This window comes from Aquarana catesbeiana, linkage group LG02 (genome assembly GCF_042186555.1).
Source record: "Aquarana catesbeiana isolate 2022-GZ linkage group LG02, ASM4218655v1, whole genome shotgun sequence".
Classification (NCBI taxonomy): Eukaryota; Metazoa; Chordata; class Amphibia; order Anura; family Ranidae; genus Aquarana; species Aquarana catesbeiana.
Window position 1 is genome coordinate 687,124,795 of NC_133325.1, and position 20,227 is coordinate 687,145,021.

General features: G+C 43.3%; 1 protein-coding gene across 3 annotated transcripts in view; it reads right to left on the minus strand.

Moving 5' to 3' along the window:
• The window catches only part of BLTP2 (bridge-like lipid transfer protein family member 2), a 187,460-nt gene that overhangs the window by 46,544 nt on the left and 120,689 nt on the right, over positions 1–20,227 (minus strand). For all 3 annotated transcript variants that reach the window (XM_073616776.1, XM_073616775.1, XM_073616774.1), the window contains 3 exons: positions 15,008–15,302; positions 11,132–11,289; positions 4,286–4,492 (listed from right to left, as the gene is read on the minus strand). In XM_073616776.1, coding sequence (XP_073472877.1) covers positions 4,286–4,492; positions 11,132–11,289; positions 15,008–15,302 — 660 coding nt within the window. The remainder of the gene's footprint in view (positions 1–4,285; positions 4,493–11,131; positions 11,290–15,007; positions 15,303–20,227) is intronic.

Here is a 20,227-nt window from a genome sequence, read left to right on the forward strand (position 1 = left end):
CTCCAATTTAACAGACACTCCTCTAGTGCGGCTTTGGTGTGGGACTCTCTCAAGGCATTCCCGAGGGGCTGCCTTATTCGGGAAATTACAGGCATCAAGAGGCGTTCAGGGGAGTGGAAGGATAGAGTACGCGCTGAGCTGCAGCGCAGAGAACATGCAATGGTCACTGATCCTACTCAATCTAATCATGAGGCTTGGACTGAGGCTCAATCCCTGTAGAATTTCAAAAAAATGTCCGCAGCAGAGAAGAGGAGATACTTCCTCCAGCAGAGCTATTTCGAGGAGGGTAACACTGGTCACCTCTTGGCTCTAGTGGCTAGGAAACAGCGGGACTCCTCCCCAATCTCAGCTATTCAGTCCGCAGCGGGGGATCTACACACCCTTAATCCTGATATACTAAATGATTTTCATAATTTCTACACTGACCTGTATGCCTCCAAAACTAGATATACTTCCTCTGAGTTAGCGCTGTTCTTACAAAATTGTCCTTTTCCCCAGATAGCTGATGCTGAGAGGGATACACTGAACTCCCCAATTACCCTGGAAGAGCTGCCGGAGGGTTTAGCGGAGGCCCCACATCATAAATCTCCGCGCTCCAACGGTCTGCCAGCCAAGGTGTACTTTCGCTACGGTGATGTTCTTCTTCCACCCCTTCTGCAGGCCCTGTCTGAGGCTGTTGAGACGGGTTGTTTACCTGACAGCATGCAGGAAGCCATTATAGTGACGCTTTCCAAACCAGGTAAGGACAGACTTTTGCCGGATTCATATCGTCCGATTTCTTTATTGCACTCAGACGTTAAGCTATTGGCTCGAGTCCTGGCCACCAGACTCTCCAAGGTAATAGGTGGACTGTTCCATTGGGACCAATCTGGGTTTATTTCCACCGATACAATGCCGATAATATTCGGCGATTATTCATGAACCTGCAGGTGCCGACAGATGATCCTGGAGGTAGGGCCATTCTGTCGCTGGATGCCACGAAGGCTTTTGACAGTGCTGAGTGGCCCTACCTCCTAGAAATTCTGGCCAGGTTTGGTCTGGGGAATCATTTCATAGACTGGGTGAGAGTTCTTTATTCAACACCCAGAGCCAGACTCCGTATTAATAATACTCTCTTGCATAGGGGCACTCGTCATGGGTGTTCACTATCCCCATTGTTGTTAGCTCTAGCGGTGGAGCCTCTGGCAATACTGATCCTTAACACGTCTGGAGTCGTGGGGTTCTGCAGAGGTCCCTTGTAGGAAAAGGTGTCTCTCTATGCTGATGACATGCTAATTTATCTGGGGGACACTGCTGCCTCATTGCGAACACTAATGGGAATTATCATTGACTATGGCAAATAACTTTAGATATTTGGGTGTGATGGTGTCACCAGACCCTGCTGACTACCTTTGGTTAAATTTGGGCCCACTACTGGATAGACAGCAGGTTCAAATGCATTGACTCCCTGATGCGAGATCTAATCTGGAAGAAGAAAAAAGGCTAGGATCAGCTTTTTACTTTACTATATGGGAAAGATCGGGGAGGACTTGCAGTACCGCATCCCAAAACATACTTTCTAGCCTCCCAAATTCAGTAATTGGCAGGGTGGGGTCGGGATGCAGGCAGGGATCCCGTAGCCAAATTTGTGACTATGTCTAACCCCGTACTGAAATCTGCCTCCCATATGGAGATGGATATATAGAGTATCCCCCATTCACCCCAAACAGGAGACCTCTTGGGGAAAGTATGGAGGGCATTCCAGGAAGCTCTATCAATCAAAGGCCCACTAGTGTTTACCTCTCTGTGGAACAATTCCAGATACCCAGAATTACATAGATTACAGGGATTCTCTTCTTGTAGACAGAAAGGGATTTGGTTCTTTCTGCAGATCTACACAGGGACCATTCTGAAAACCTATGAACAACAATGCACAGAATTCAAGCTACCCTCGAAATGTTTCTACCAGTATCCTCAACTTAGACATGCCCTGCAGACTCAACAACAAACGCATACCTTAGCTGTGTCGGCCTCTTCTCTCCTGATGGAAGTCCTTTGGGCAGATGCCTGGAGGGGACTGATATCTAAAGTGTACTCAGAATTAATGTCCTCTAACCAGGATCATGCCTCCTTAAAATGCAGAACCCGGTGGGTGAATGACATTGGCAATATAGATGGGGAACAATGGGACATGGCCTTAGAATTGATACCCACAGTCTCTGTTTAGGCCTCCCATAAGCTCTCTCAACTGTTTATTCTGCACAGAGCCTATCGGACGCCTGTACAGCTTCATGGCTGGGGCCGGAGAGACTCCCCCTATGCCCAAAATGCAAGGTGCACCAGGGCGATTTCATACACTTGATTTGGAGACGTCCGAAACGCCGCTGTTATTGGGTGGAGGTGTCCCACTATATCAATAAACTAGTCCAGATACCTGTACCCCCGACTCCCCTAGTGTGCCTACTAGGGACAATTGATGTACCCGAAGGGAATGTATTACATGATCACCAGACTGCTCTATCTGGCTAGAAAACTCATAGCTCGATACTGGATGGCATCTACGGTCCCTTATTTGGCAACCTTGGCTGGATGACCCCAGCCTTGCCCCACCGCAGTTGGTGATGGACAGGCTCCACCCCACCAAGAATACCGGGGGGGGGGGGGAGAGAGAGAGAGAGAGAGAGAGAGAGAGAGAGAGAAAGAAAACAGGAAACGCAGGTTATGTTATGTTCTATTGTAGAACACTAGACTCCGCACAATCCGTCGGCTGACAAAGTGTTTAATACTGATGTTTTACATCTGGTCTCGATTGCTAATCGTTGGTTTAGTTGAAGATAACAATATCTGTAATGTCTCCTGTTGTTGCTCACTCCTTATCTATGTTTGGGACAATCTGTCATATATGTTGTCTTTACCTATTTGACAGTCAATGTACGTATTGAAAGAGCAACTTAACAATAAAAAAGTTTGGATTATAAAAAAAAAAAACAACAAGTGGAGTTACTCCCCAACAGCCTGCATGGCATCTGGTCCCTTCTGCTGACCTCAAGCCAAACATACTTATGAGTCCTGGACCTCTTCCACAGGGCAATCGATGCATCCGTAGGGCGGCTCAGATCCCAGAGGCAGGAACAGCAGCTCAGCAACCATGCTGGTCTCTCGCTGATAGCAGGGCACCTGACCAGTGCAAACACCCGCCAATGGCTGGGCCTCCCGCTTGTCCAGGCATCGATCCTCTGGATATGTGTGCCATAACACCACCCCACTAATAGCTGGGGACTCCATGACCACTCGAGCCATCCTGGAAGACTTCTGGATACCACAGGAGGCTCCTGACATCCACACAGCTGTCCCGCAAGAGAACCGGCCGATGATACTTCCAAAAGGTAGGAAAACTTCATACAAAATGGTCCTATGAGTGAGGACCAAAAAGAAATGCAGCCTCTGGCTCAGCCTGAAAAATTTATGGGATTGGGGTTTTATGGGGTAGGAGTGAGGGGGGGCTACCCAAATGTATGCTGCCATTGAAGTCTTTCAGGAAAACAATATTTTTTACTTTCTGCTATAAAACACATCCAATAAAAAAAAAAAAAAAAAAAAAATTTCAAAAACTTTGGCCAAAATGTATTCTGCTGCATGTTTTTAATAAAAAAAAAATCCATTAAAATGTATGAGGATTGGTCTGAGTGAAAAAGTTATAGCACCTACAAACTATGGCATATAAACTGGCGCACTTTTATTTATTTTTATACTACTAATGGCGTAATCAACGATCTGACACTAAGACGACTGGGACGTATGAAATCATTTGCCTAGGCAAGGAAAACAAGAAGTAACTGAATAAGTGTAAAAAAAAAAAAAAACACCAAAACTTTAAAACGAGTAAATATGATATACCTTCCTATCTATTTACTAATGCTAGCAGCATAAGGATTGAAAATATTCAATGTTGCTTGCGCACCCCCGAGACTTCAGCAGTGGAACTTCACTCTCGCAATCAACATTAACTGCAAGGAACCAATGTCAGTCATACAGAAGAGGAATAAGAGGGTGGATCCTGGCTTTATGGTCGGGATGACGCTACATGAGAGACCTTAGCCCCTCCCACAGGTATTTGCTTCGATTTCACAAGAACGGGTGTACATTTCAGAGGGCAGGACATCATTTTTCGTAGTAGCAGCTCACCAAGATTAAGACAATGTAAAATAAAAAAAATGATCCCATACCTTTTGTAGACATATAACCTGTAACGTGAATATATAATGAAGTTAATTTAAGTAAAATTATATCTAGAACAAAGTCTTACCTCCAACCAGCACTGGCCATCTTCTCCCTCGTTTGGGCTGCTCTCGGTAGTAGCAAAGTACTGCATGCTGTCAAGCTGGCAGGTCCAAGATGTTTTCTGCTTTAAGGTGTCTCCATACCAGGATGGGTGGTGCTGGCACTGCAAAAGTTGGGCTTTTGCTGCAGACACAATCACACAGCCTTCTGTCTCAGCTCCTCGAAGCACCATCTGCAGACCCAGAAGTGAGAGGTGTATGAGAGCATAGAAAGCTAGGATTTCTTTTATAGTAAATGTAAATGGTGAAATGTTGTTCAAGATCAGGCCTTTTTTTCATTTTTTTTACTTCAGTTAAGACCAGTATGGCCAATTCAAGTTTTATAAATTATCCAAATGTCAAAACATTAATTGGACAATTGAGAGCTGGCTGCTCTGGCCCCCAGCACAGCAACATAAGGGAACCATAGTGGTGCACTGAGCTAGATGAGAAGCAAGTGAAAGGGGAGTAAGAAACTCAAGAGGGCTGTAATAAGTCAAATAAAATTCAGTCAGTGACAGGAGTCACTTTGGGCGGGGGGCCGATGGAACCCAGAATCCCTTGGGGTGGTTGGGAAACCCTTGTTCCAGCTCCCCATGCACCTCCTATGTTTAAGTCACCCTGTCTCTCTAATAGGGGCACAGAGAGACCGAGATATGCAGTCTGATCTGTACTAATCAGACTCACTGTACAACCACACTTGAATGTTGTGTTATATATATATATATATATATATATATATATATATATATATATATATATATATATATTATACTGTCTCATCCTGTTGTGTACTCTTTGCTGGGTTGTTTGGGGTGTGGCTGGATTCCATTGTTCTATTGTGTCTGTCTGCCTTGGCTATTATGGGATGTGTAAGTGTGTTTGCTGTGAGGAGGGAAGGGGGATTCCTCCAACAACTCTCCCTGCTGATTGGACAGTCTACCCTGCCCGGAATGCAAAGGGGGGGTGAGGGGGAATTGTTCCAAGTATTACCTGTGTACCTGTGTTTCAATAAACAGTTCATGTTGAGTAACCAAATGAGTGCTGCCTAGTTTGTGGTTGTCAGTGGTTGGAATATCTGATATCTATATTCAGACTGGGAGGAAGCGGTATATGACGAAAACACTCAAGCGGAGTGTGGGACGTTTCATTACACAGTCTTTAAAATCAAATAAGGACAGTCCTTGAAGAATCCATCCTAGGGCTACACTGTGGTTGCCAGCCTGAAAGATAAGATGCGTCTCTTTAGAAGATCAAAGGGAATAAAAGCAGTGCCCACCAAGTGAAGTATAAGAACAACACGTTTATTCTGAAGGTGACCAACTTCCATATAGAGGGTTTTGAGTATAGCATATCAGTGGTAGTATCACGCTGTGGGTCTCAGGCAAGCCAGCTAGATGCCACGGCCTCAGGAAAGAGCATGCATGCTCCAAACGCCTTGCCAAAAGATACATAAAAACGCCCTTTTTCCCCCAGGGTGTCTGATTGTATCTGGCAATGGCTCTTTAATTAAACCAGCAAGTCAGTTGATCGATGATTACCGTATTTATCGGTGTATAATATGCACTTTTTTCCCCTTAAAATCAGGGGAAAATCGTGGGTGTGTGTTATACGCCGCTCCCCCCGCCGATTGTGAGCCTCTCGGCGGCTTTCGGCTGTTCTCGGCTGCTCTTAGCCGCTCTTGACTGTTCTCGGTGGCTTTCAGGCGCTCTTGGCGGCTCTCGCAGTCCCGCGTGAGCCGCCGAGAACAGCCGAAAGCGGCCGAGACATACAGGACATCCGGCTCTGTATCTCGGCGGCGCCATTTTTAAACGGCAAGGTACTGACAGTGTACAGACTGTCTGCAAATGACACTGGGGCAAGGCTGCAATTGACACTGACAAGGATGCAGATGGACACTGATAAGGCTGCATTGATGGGCATTTAAATGTAAGTTTTTTTTCCTTAAACTTCCCTCCTAAAAGTTTTTTTCCTTAAAATTCCCACCTAAACTTGGGGTGCGTGTTATACGCCGATAAATACAGTATTTAAGGCCGCACGTTAAGTCTCCGAGTTCGTACATTCAGGACACAGCGGACCTTCTACGATCTCTGGACAGACTCTGTATTCCCGATCAAGCCTGGTTAGTAGCCATAGATGTGGAGGCCCTCTATAAAACTCGATCCCCCATAATTTGGGGGCTCATGTTATCGATGGCTTCATATCTGAACGAGGACCGGGGGCAAGAGCCTATAACAATTTTGTAGTCGAATTGTTGTTGTTTATCCTTAAAGCGGGGTTCCACCCAAATTTTGAACAATATCTGTATGTATTCTCTTCCTTGCCTAGATGCTGACATGCCATTTAAAAAAATTTAAATCGCCGTAATTACCTTTTATTTTTCTATTCTTCTTTGCACTTCCTGGTTCTCCTCCCGTGGGAGTAGGCGTGTTTCTAGCCTCTCCCAGACTCCTGGGAGCTAGTCTCAGGCTTCCCAGGATGCCACTGAGCATGTGCGGGAACGAGCGGTGAATGCTGGGAGCACAGCATTCACCACATCCAGGAAATAAATGCTTGTGGGCTTCAAATGCCCACAATGAAGATGGAAACCGCCTGCAGTGAATAATATAAGTTATTCTTTCCGACGAAATCTGACACAGGCGGACATATTACACACAATATGTGAGTATGTAATGCTGAGAAGAAAAGTTTGTGAATGAACTCAAAAAAAAAAAAAAACAATAGATAGGTGGACCCCCGCTTTAACAACATTTTCACCTTTGATCGCTCCCACTACCTCCAGGTGCAGGGGGTGGCAATGGGGACTCGTGCCCCATCTTACGCCAACCTATACCTGGGGGGGGGGTGGGAGCGAGAAATATATTTTCGTCTTCGGATATTCTTGTGCATTTTGAGAAGGTGCTTATTTCGAGGCGTTTTATTGACAATATATTTATCGTCTGGACAGGTACAAAGGACGAATTGACCTCCTTTTTGAATCAATTGGAGATGAATTCATACAATTTGAAATTTACAATGACCTGTGATCAAAGGAGCATAAACTTTTTAGATATTACAGTTTATGTCAACCAAGATGGAACAACTGGCTCCTCCCTTTAAAGAAAGCCCCTAGCCGGGAATACGATTCTGCATGCAACCAGCTCCCATTCAGAGTCCCTTATCCAAAATATACCCCATAGCCAATATCTTAGGCTAAGGAGAAACTGTAGTAAAGACGAAGATTTTGAGCTGGGGCTAGAGCCCTCCAGATTCATCTATCTGACAGAGGGCATAGCAAATCATGCCTCAAACGAGCCTATCAAAGGGCCAAACAAAAAGATAGGCGAAACTTGATTAATTCTACCAAACAATCAAAAAATTAACAAAAAGTGCGTCTAATCACCAGATATGCGGGCGAATATAAAAAGTCCACTGCATTTTTGAAAAATACTGACAACTCCTATCTACAGATGAAGTTTTATCGAAGTATGTTGGAGCCTACCCTCAAAAAACTTATTGCAAATAGAGTTTGCTCAAAGATCAACTGGTTCATAGTCATCTAACCTCTTGGGCAAAACTGACACGCAAAAGGAACTTTCCCATGCGGTAGATGTGACTTCTGCGGTCTTCTTATGAATACTGCTGAGGTCACTCTCACCAATGGTCAATTGTACAGACCTAATTTTTATGCAACTTGTAAAACTATAGGGGTTGTCTACTATATGAAGTGTGACTGTCATGCATTTTATATAGGAAAAACAAAAAGGCCCTTTTTCCACCGGATAAGGGACCATGTTTCCCTTATAAACAAGAAAAAAATGGAAACACCAATTAGTAGACACATGGGATTCTATCATTCCTATGACGTGTCGAAAATTACATTTTTCGCCCTAGAGTTTGTTCCCGATTTTGATAGAGGAGGGGATATTGACAGGATTCTTCTCCAACGAGAGTCTAAGTGGATTCATACCCTGGCTGCTACTGTCCATCCAGGCCTAAACGAATCCCTTAGTTTTAAGCCTTTTCTGTAGGTCCATTGCCATTATTTAGAGGGATTAATCCTCTTATTGTAGATTGAGTCTATTGTTTGATTTCTTGTGTTATATTACATTTTTGTAAACAGATGGGGTGGTTTGCTGTCTGGACACTCTTCTGGTTTTCGAACTGACCTGTGTTTGCTATTTAAGATTTCATTACTTTATTTACTAATTTGTTACAACTCTTTGGGTTAATAGATAACCATTTATACCCAATGTGAGTTGTTAGTCTTGCAATTTTTGTTTGACTATTATAAGAAATTGTTGAATGGATTGTGGTTCAGATGTACCATATGGACACCCAAGATGCTATTCTAGCTGACGTTCTATTGAGCTACAGCAGAGGGTGCCAATTAGTCGATGCATTTTATGCCCCACATCCACTTATCATTCTTGAATGATGTGTGGAGAAGTTTTTCCATCCAGCACTGGCAATACTGTGGCGCACCTGCTGGCCATGGATGACAATTTTTCTATACACAGAGAGTGTGCAGTCGAACTTCTGGCCCTTTTGGGTAGTTAGTTCCTTCTCCACAGTGGTGGAGAGGGATAAAAGGAGCTCTAAGCCCAGCCTCATTGTCTGGTCCAACAGAGAGAGGAAATCTGTTGCCAACAGGTAATTAAGCTCTAATCTTGAACTTTTCGGCATCTTTACCGTCTTTATACATTTGGCTAATTGATAATTGTTATTTTACTTTTTGAAGGGAATCCCGGTATTATTTATATCTTGAGGTCTCCCTTTTGAACGCTCTCTTCCGGGTTTAGTCTCATGCAGGTAATGAAATGTTTATTGAGAGTTTTTCCGACCGGTAATATTGACGTTAATGTGCTTTTGGCTAACTGTCAACACTTTACTTTATTGCAAGGGTACCCCGATAACACTCATACCCTGAGGTTTCCCTTGGAGTATCTCAATTTATTTCGTTTTCTTTGTCATCATTCAGAAAGTTATTGCCTTCTTTTCTCATATGTCATTGGAGGTAGGCATTTTTCAAAAAACGCCATTTACATTTAACACTCAGATATTCTGTTTTAGTTATATCTTTTTGTTTTCAATTTAATAGATGGACCCCTGGTGTTGCCTCCTTATTTGATTTATCCCTCTCGATGGTACAATCAAATTGATCCAATTTTATCCATTCAAGCTTGGATTTTCATCTTTATATTGAATTTACAGGTCAGGGTTCAAGCCAGTCTTTTGTCCATTCAGTATTCTGCCTAAACTGTAACTTGTGCAATTTATTTTGTAATTTGTTTTTTTGAGTTTGCTAATTGTGTTTTCTCATTATTAGGGTTGTCCCGATACCACTTTTTTAGGACCGAGTACAAGTATCGATACTTTTTTTCAAGTACTCGCCGATACCGATTACCGATACTTTTTTTTTTTAATGCCACGTGACAGTTTTTTTTTTTTGCTATTTTTTTGGGGGGGTGAACGTTGTATGTGTGTGTGTTTTTTTTGTTTTGTTTTTTACAATTTTTATTTTTTACAATAATATTTTTTTATTCTTTATTGTTTTTTTTTTTGTTTTGTTTTTTTTTAATCAGCCCTTTTGGGGGGCTTTGGTGAGATATCAGTGGTCTTAACAGACCTCTGATATCTCCCCCTTGAGACAGAGAAAGAGACAGAGGATAGAGATTCCCCAGTCCCTTTCTCTGCAGCGTCAGCTGCACTGAGAATGAATGGAGAGAAGACAGCTGCTCCTCTCCATTCATAAACTGACACATTGTAATCACAGGAGATTACAATGTTTCAGTTATGTGAATGGACAGAGTCAGCTGACTCTATCCATATACAAAGGAAGGAGGAGGGGGACGGAGGAACCGAGGGGGAGAACGGAGGGGACAGATAAGGAGAGAGGAACAGAGGGGACAGATAAGGAGAGAGGAACGGAGGGGGAGAACGGAGGGGGACAGATAAGGAGAGAGGAATGCAGGGGACAGCGGAGAGGCACAGAGGAAAGGAGGGGGCACGGAGGAGGATGCAGTGACAGTCAGCTGTGAGCGATCACTGCTGTATGTCACTAAAGCTGGTGAAAGCCGCTGGGGGAGAATCTTGTAACTCCCCCACGCGCCGATCACTGCTGTCCTCTAGGTATCGGGTGAAGCATCGGGAGCATTTGCCCGAGTACAAGTATTTGGGCAAATGCTCGGTATCGGTGCCGATACCGATACTAGTATCGGTATCGGGACAACCCTACTCATTATAGTGATTATATGCATAACGTCTGATATGAAAGTTCTCCTGAGGAAGCCTTATTTGTATGGCGAAACATGTAGAGACTAATCAGCCTTGCATCCAGTTCTGCATATTTTGTGATCAATTTTTTGGAATGTTTATTATTTTCTGTATTCATCTTTTTTTAACTCATTAAATTAAAATTGTTCTACATTTTATTTATTATTTTTACTCTTTAAAAGTCCCACTAAAATCTTTTCATATTCTTCTATTCGATAAGGGATGTGGCGCTATATCTAGTTTCTGTATCCCAGCTCATAATAAATTTCTTTTCCTCTCCTCCCATATAGAGGATTTTGAGCATAGCATATCAGTGGTAGTATCATGCTGTGTCCCTGTGGGTCTCAGGCAAGCCAGCAAGATGCCGTGGCCTCAAGAAAGAGCACGCATGCCCTGAACGCCTGCCACACACCCCTGACGTTACAACCGGGATCACGCCCGAGCGGTCACTGGAGTGTCAACGTGCATACCTATCCGGGGAGTGCTGGGAACCATCAGCGTGGTTGCACTCTTTTTTTACAAGTCTAGTTTATAGCTCTAAAGCTCTATAAACGATAAATTCAGCTATACAACATTACCTGACAGTTTACCAGCTCAATAAGCCAGTTGTGATTATAGATGTCTGTGTCCTGACAGGCAGCTTTTCCACATAACTGCTCACTCACACCAGAATCCTCTTCAGTAAAAACTACAAACTTATCGGTTTCCTCAATCAACTTCTGTAGCATGTCGGCTCCTAAAGAAGGAGAAGGACAGACACAAATAAGAATACAGCTGCAACTCAGTCAAAAAATGTGGAAGCCAATACTTATTACATTTATACATTGAGAATCACACTTGTCTACAGTGACTGTGCACAAACAGACCACACACTAAAGTTCTGAAGGGGGGGCCAGATGATTTTAATGCATTTTAGGTACAAATGCAGCTATAGCAAATTTTTGAGGAGGGAATGGGGTGTGGAACTATGTAGCTCAGTTACTCACCAGCTTTTTTGGAGAGGTAGGGTTACCCCAGAGGCCCCGATTTCACATCCTACTCTGGATAGACACCAATGGGTTTACATCATGACATTTTTTCATCTAAGCTCATTCTAAAATCTTTACCCTTGGAGAATCCAGCAGTAAGCAAATACTCTATAGCACAGCATAAAGCAATATACTACAGCTCTGTTAGGGGGATGTCAAGTGACTGAAACTAATGCTGTTTTAATGCTCTAAAGAATTCAGAAGCCAAATTACTAAATTTAATGCAATTTTCAAAGAGATTTGTTATTTTTTGAATGACTTACCCTTTTATGTGATTTGGAGAGAGTACACTTAATATTTGCTGCAAGTTGGCATTCAAACCAATAGTGCCAGGTTAAAAAACATAACAAAAAAAGGTCACCCTAGCTGCAGATATTTAACTCTGGACACAGAAAAACATTTTATGGCTCAAATATACATTTTATAAACCGTAAATGCACAGATTACAACCCAGTTCCAAAAAAGTTGGGACGCTGTATAAAATCTATATAAAAACAGAATGCAATGATTTGCAAATCTCATAAACCCATATTTTATTCACAATAGAAAACATAATTTTAAAGCGGACCTTCAGCCTCCGGAGGACGATCCCGCCTCTCCATCCCTTCTCTCTTGCTCTGCAGAAATAGGGCATTGCTTTTTTTTTTTTTTTTTGTGTACTTCTTTTTTTTATTTTTTAATTTAAAGTCCACCTCGTCTCCCAATGCATGTCACTCGCCTGCCCGATGTGCCTCCCAGGATATGTACATCACATATCCTAGGATACAGCGTTTCATTCAAGAACAGGAAGAGGGGGCGGGCCTATTGGCGCGTCATGGAGAGGCCTGTCCGCCTCGATGACGTCAGAGAGAAAATGGTGGTGCATGACGGAGCTGTGGCTGGGCATGAGAGGATCTCAGTGGGACAATGCTGTATCCACTGGATGGGCGAGTACCTTAAATGTGCAAATACCACCATCAGGTAAGCGGGGACCAAAAAAAAAATTTATATATATATATATATATATATATATATATATATATATATATATATATATATATATATATATATATATATATATATATATATATATATATATATATATATTATAGTGAGGTCGGCCAGAGTTCGATGGTAATTGATGGTAACACATCTGAAAAAGGTTGGGACAGGGCCATGTTTACCACAGTGTAGCACCCCCTCTTCTTTTAACACAACTTTGTAACTGTCTTGGAACTGTGGAGACCAGTTGCTGGAGATTTGGGAGAATTTTTGTTGTTCCATTTTTGCCTGATATAGGATTCTAACTGCTCAACTGATCTTGGTGGTCTTTGTCATACTTTTTGTTTCAAGGTACACCAAATATTTTCAATTGATGAAAGGTCTGGACTGCAGACAGGCCAGTTAAGCACCCGGACGCTTCTACTACAAAGCCATGCTGTTGTCATAGATGCAGTATGTGACTTAGCATTGTCCTGCTGAAATATGCAAGGCCTTCCCTGAAAAAGACGTCATCTGGATGGGAGCATATGCTGCTCCAAAACACAGGTCATATTTCTGACCCGTTGCCAATAAACTTAATTGGTTGCAACATGTTCTTCCAGCTTCTCCTTGTTTCTATCGCTTACCGTATATACTCGAGTATAAGTCGAGGCCCCTAATTTACCACAAAAAACTGGGAAAAATGTATTCACCCGAGTATAAGACAAGGGTGAGAAATGCAGCAGCTACTGTAAGTGGAAAAAGAGGGTCAACAATGCCCATCTGCAGCTGCATGCCTCCCTGTGTCCTGTGCAGCCTACTTGTATCCTGTGCATGTGTCCTGTACATGTGCATGTGTCCTGTGTCCTGTACATGTGCCCTGTGCGTGTGTCCTGTACATGTGCTTGTGTCCTGTGTATGTGTATGTGTCCTGTACATGTGTATGTGTCCTGTACATGTGTATGTGTCCTGTGACCCTGTGCAGCCTCCCTGTGGCGATCTCCATCCTCCCTGTGGCGATCTCCATCCTCTGATCAGCGTGTGATAATACACTTCGGCGGCCATTCCACTGTTCAAAAGCCGCGCCTCCTCCTAGTCTGTGATAGGCAGAACACTCAGCAGTCAGCCTATCACGGACATTCTCTCATTCTCATACCACAGACAAGGATGAGAGAATGTCCGTGATAGGCTGTACACTGACTGCTGGGAAATGGAGTGTTCAGCCCATCACAGATGAGCAGGAGGCGCAGCTTTTGAAAGCTGGAATAGCCTCCGAACGGTATTATCACATGCCGGCCGCCGTCTGCCTGCATGACACGCTGATCATGCAGACAGACGGCGGTGACTCGAGTATAAGTCGAGGGGGGCACTTTCATCCCAAAAAAAAGGGCTGAAAAATTCGACTTATACTCAAGTATATACGGTACTTTGACAGCTTTATGTTGACCCATCCCAACTTTCTTGGGTTATGTTGTTGCCATCATTTTCAAAATTAACTTATTTGGTTTCTTTAAATGGTACATTTGCTCACTTAAATGGTTCATTAACACTGGCTTAAAAAAATGCCACTGCTCTTGGCAGAAAAATAAATGCTAATTTCTGACTTTTTTTGTACTAGCGTTTAGAAGAATTTAGTGCACTTTTCTGCCAGAAAACATCTCTCAAAAATGCAAAACAGAAGGGTTTTTTTCTGCCTCAAAAAGCTGAGCTTAAAGTGTTACTAAACCCACAACAGTAAAATCAGTCTGTATATGCAGTAAAGCATGCATGTTATACTCGCAGTGGAACCTATAGGGTTAATCCTATGCATTGTGTGTAAAGACTGTTTGATCCGGTCTCTCTGATCCTCCTTCCACTTGCTCAAAAAAATAACCTGATATTTACAGAGCTAGTGGACAGACTACACACGCTCAGTTTGGTGTGTATTGCTAGAGAGTTTTTTTGTTTTTTTTTCTTGGGAGGGTGCATGTGATCAGCACAGGGCCAATCAGCACTGTCCAGACATGTCCAGAGAGGATCAGTGCAGTATGAAAACTCCACCTACAAGGTTTACTAGGAACTGATAGAAGTCACAAGGCTGCTATATACTGCTGATGAGAAAAGGTATTTATCAGTTTATATTTACTAAAATAATTGTATTACCATGTTCTGTGTATCAGATCAGATATAGTGTATGCAGGTTCTGGGTTTAGTAACACTTTAAAATATACCTCTAAATGCATTGGATAACATTAGTAGCTTCTACAGGCAAAATGCTAAACTCTTTTAAGCCAGTGTGCATGGACCCCAAACATTTGATGTTTTCTATTGCAAATTAAATATGGATTTATGAGATTTGCAAATCACTGCATTCTGTTTTTATGTAGAGTTTACACAGCATCCAAACTATTTTGGAATTGGGGTTGTATAACAACTCATAACAGACAACCTAGCAATTTTGGTGTGAACACAAGTTGCATCTCCTACCTCCCGATAAAGATCTCTCGCTTCTTCCAGTAACTACAGGTGGTATGGCATGCTTAGGAGAAGGAAAGTTGCGTGAGGAGCTGCGTTTCAGCTTCTTAGCCTGCAACTGGGCATCAATTTTGAGTCCTTTCAAAGCCTCTGTGGAGAGATTGCGCTTTAGGACTGCTGCTTTCTTATAGCCATCATAAAGACCAAAAGCTATGTCTCTGTTAAGAGTTGTCCAAGAAGCCCTGAGGTCAACCAGGTGCAGCCGATGGGTGTAGATGGCATTCTCTTCACCAGTAGGAGACAGTTCCTGTCAATCAGAAGTTTGAAAAACATGGTGAAAGGGAGAAACTGGGTTCTGTATATACAAGCCTAAATTTTCTCCATAGCTCTACTATAAAACAATGTTAAAAAAATCAGTAGGGGTCTGTGTTGATTGTTTTGGGCTTGTGCCAATGGCATCAGTTTGAGAGGCTTTTAAGTTTACTTAGAATTCATTCCCATAGACTTGTTTGGGAATGCAAAACCTGTTGATGTGAGGTAAACAAAAACCTGCCACCACAGGCCCTAAAACTGTGTGATATGTACTGAATATTCAGCTTTGGCAGAGAGATTGAACACCAGCAAACAAAAAAAAACAAAAAAACTGTAAGCTATCCCAGAATAGCCCCTCCTACCAGCATTCCTCAGTTTTGTATTTAAACAGTACCCAATCAGACATAATGTGACAAAGTAAGGTCACAGCCCAGGTTGGGGGATAGGCAGGGCTCGCCAGAGATAGACAGCTCTAGAAAAGGAATTTCAACCTCTTAATGGTTAGGTCCCTGGAGACAGATGCATCTTCTACCAGAATATTAAGAGACCTGTTAAAGGTGGGACACTGCCAGATCCATTGTGGGAATAGACCACTTCTGCACAAAAGCCTCACTAAAAAGATACAAGACTAATAAGTGTTTAAGAGAAGCAAACAGCTTGTCAGGATGTTTTGAATTTCCATTGAGAAATCATTAGAAAAGCAGGTGTAAGGGGAAAGTCTTCATGGCCTTAGGAGTTGTAAGCCATCCATGCCTGGACTTAGAACTGATGGCAGCAACAAGCTAAACCTTTCGTTTCAGAGTGGTGAGTACTCTATCAATAAGGGCTAAAAGACGAGGAAATCTTACCACCACCCCTAATCTAAGGACTGGAGCAACTCAGTCACGCAGAGATTCTGCGACTGATGCTCTGGAAGCCGTGTGCAAATCAGACATAGAATCTGCCGGAGAAGGCTTGGGATCGTGCTTGTGGCTTCTGCAATCAAAATTTAGCAAATAACTGGATAATTTGGGTCATAAAATCTTGCCTGACCACAGTAAAAACCTCAGTCAAAAGACTTCCACAAACTCCGAGACCGAGTTAAAGAAACTGAAACTCGCATCAGCGACATGGAAGATACCATTCCCCCAATGAGAACGGAGGTGCACCACATGAAGCAGCAAATCCAACAACTATTCTCTAAGCAAGAAGACCTCGAGAACAGAAGCAGGAGATGTAACCTCCGTCTCATTGGTCTGCCGGAGGGGGCCGAGGGTAAGGATCCCACGCTTTTCCTGGAGCAGTTGCTCATCAAGACCTATGGTAGAGAGGCCTTCTCCCCCATGCTGACAGTTGAAAGAGCCCACCGCATGCCCGCCAGACCGCCGCCACAGGGAGCCCCGCCGCGTACCTTTATAGCCAAAATGCTCAACTACAGAGATAGAGACGCTGCCCTGCGACTTGCAAGAGAAAGGGGCAACATCCCCCTAGGCAACGTGAAAATTGCGGTGTTCCCTGACTTCTCGGCGGAGGTACAGCGACGCAGACAAAATTTCATGGAAGCAAAGCGAAAACTTAGAAGCCTCAACATGAAATATGCCATGCTGTTTCCAGCGCGTCTCCGAGTGGAACACGACGGCCGAGTTTCCTTTTTTGAAGATCCTGCTGAGCTGCTGGCCTGGTTGGAACGCAGAAACAACCCAGAACAGGCGGACTAAAGTGTCTGTGAGTATGCAACCATACGTTAATCTTCCACATGCACACCCCTGACACAGATACAACAATAATCCACTATCATTCTTCACTGAACACCCACTACTATTTACTTCACCAGTTGTTACCGTTGTGAAGAATAGCCCAAGGGGTAGAAGGACATAGTGCCTACACGCAAATATCTACATATACTCCCCCATTGTGGGCTTAGATCCAGTTTGTATTCTGCGGATCATTTCTGACACACAATGCTGGATTTTCCTGGGACAAATTCCCAAATGATTGAACTACACACATCACTTTTTACATCTTAATGGAGCTCTGGACTGCTGTAGTCCTACAATCCACAAGCGGAGTGCAGCGTATTCAGCCCCCACACAAGTCTGAACCTGGCGGCTCAAGAAGGAAAAACCACAACAACACCAATCTTGATAATGTGCAAACTCCAATTACACACCTGAGTGAAGAGAGGTTAGCCCTCTTTGTGTCTCTTCTTCCATGGAAGGAGAAATTTGGAAGGGCACAGACATACATCCTACTTCAAGTACTTTACTTTCATCATTTTTTTTCTCAATATGCCGTCAGGGACGAGACTCTACAGAAAGTTTTGTTATGGGTGAATGCTAGCATCAGTTGGGGAAGATGCCAAGCAGGGAGGGGGGAGGGGGGAGGGGAAACCTACAAGTTAAATTTCAATGTAAGTGTTTTAATGTTTAAACGTATGGTACTGACATACCTTTTGTTTCACTGGTGTTCAGATGTTGCACTCAGTGAGTTATGTCACACAACCAGAAAGAATACAACCACTTCTGTTTTTCTCCAATTAAGGAAAATAGGGTATAGATTGAGATCACAAAAACATATTCTATTACAACTTCTGTTCCTATATAAATATGTTACCCTTCAATACAGTGTCAAGCCTGGGTTTGTGGGGAAAGCATTGTCATACATACATACCGAGACCAATTGGAGAGAATACATATCAGGTGGGGAGAAAGGGGAATCTAAAAAGCCAGATCCAGTTGCACGTACCCCGGTTAACCTGTGTGTGACAGTGCTATATCCTACGTCTAACTGGCACCCAATCGCTACCCATAGCATGTTATACCGCAGATATATTAGAAGTCCGATACTCTCTGTTCTATTTATTTTAAGGAAAGGGAGCCTCAGGCTGGGTGCACAGAAATCCGTCTTATTTTATTTACTGCTCTTTTATTATTTCTTCCTTTACTACGCTACCAGATGCCAAAGCAAAAAGAAAAATCTGTTACTGACACAGGCTGGCACTGACTGGGCGGGGGACGTTGCTGGGAGGGGAGAGTGGAAAAGGGAAGCTGAAAAACTAGACTTAAACGTGCGCACTTTAATTGCTACGTCCACAACACCAGCACGTCCCGGTCCCATCGGGTGTTCACTGGACAAATACAATATGCTATATTACGCACCCCTATTGTTTAACCTTCCTACACCGTCCCGCTACAATGGGGCTAAAAGCTACATTAACACACTAAAATATAAGCACAAACAACAATGCCTAAAATATCACTGAAGTTCCTTACATGGAACGTGAGGGGATTACGTGATAGGATTAAACGGGCGGCAGCCCTCGCATTTATTAAAAAGCAAAGAGCGGATGTGGTGACCCTGGTGGAGACCCACATTGAGGGGAGACTTCAGATGACACTGCGTCGCCCATGGGTGGGTTGGGCATTCCACTCGACCCATACATCACACTCGAGAGGCGTCTCGGTACTTATCGCAAAAACAGTGCACTTTGAATTATGCGAACTACACACTGATTCACAAGGTAGATTTATATTTATATCCGCTAAATTACACGGGGAACCCTTTTTGATCCTAGCTGTCTATGTCCCTCCCCCATTTTCCACTTCCATACTACTAGAGGGACTCTCCTTTATAGCAAGATACCCATCAGCTCAGACAGTATGGATGGGAGATTTCAATAGCACACTCAATGAGGAACTGGACAGACTGAGACCAACTCCACCTGCTACAAATCCCCCCAGAGATACTAAACTTGCCAGGCTTTTCTCACCTTTTTACTTGATGGACACCTGGAGACATAAACACCCGCACACGCGTAAATACTCCTGCTTCTCAGCAACACACAATACCATGTCAAGAATTGACTTTATTTTCATATCCCACAATCTGTTAGCACGTCTCCTTGAGACAGAGTTTGGTCCTAGATTGCTCTCGGACCATGCTCCATACTGGATCACCCTCGCCTTCCATGTAGACAAACCACCAACTTCATGGCGCCTTAATCCATTCTGGCTGACGTTGTTGCCAGAAGATGACGACTTGTCGGCCGAATGGGAGACCTTCTTTCGGGATAACACAAACACTGCTTCTTTTCCGATAGTATGGGAAACTTTTAAAATACACGCCAGGGCCACCCTAATAACTCGCATCAATAAGATCAAAGCAAACTCATCAGATCTATATGAGAGGGCGGAGACTGAATTCTCACGCATAGAACACATATATCAAAATGACCCATCCCAAGCTAATGCCTCCCACTTAAAACTACAATCTAGGATCATGAACCAACTCCAATACGAAAAAGCAAGACAGAAATTATTTTTTGCCAAACAGAAATATTTTGAGCAGGGTGAGAGAGCTGGAAAACTTTTGGCGTTTCTAGCTCGAAATGAGGACAAACCCCCAGTGGTAATTGCACTGCATAGCCCAGAGGGGCAAAAAATCACTGATCCTCCTGTTGTGTCATCCAAATTTAGGGAATTCTTTGTGGACTTATACAATTCCAGGACCCAAGAGGGACCAGATGATATGATCTCCTTCCTGGAAGGAGTAGCATTCCCTCAACTTACACTTGAACAAAGGGAACTTTTAGAGGCCCCTCTCACTAAAGAAGAAATAGACGCCGCAATCGCAAGCTTTGCCAAATCTAAATCCCCTGGCTCAGATGGGCTACCCATAGAATTCTACTCACATTATAATGAAATAATCACTCCCAAACTGCTTACCCTCTATAATGTCATGTTTCAACAATTCACCCTCCCACCCTCTATGGGTGAGGCCACAATTGTCTTGATACCTAAACCGGGCAAGGACTTGGGTCACCCGGAATCCTACCGCCCTATCTCTTTATTACAGGCTGATATTAAGATTCTGGCCAAAATTCTAGCCATGCGACTCAATCAAGTGATACTCAACCTTATACATGCTGACCAGGCAGGTTTT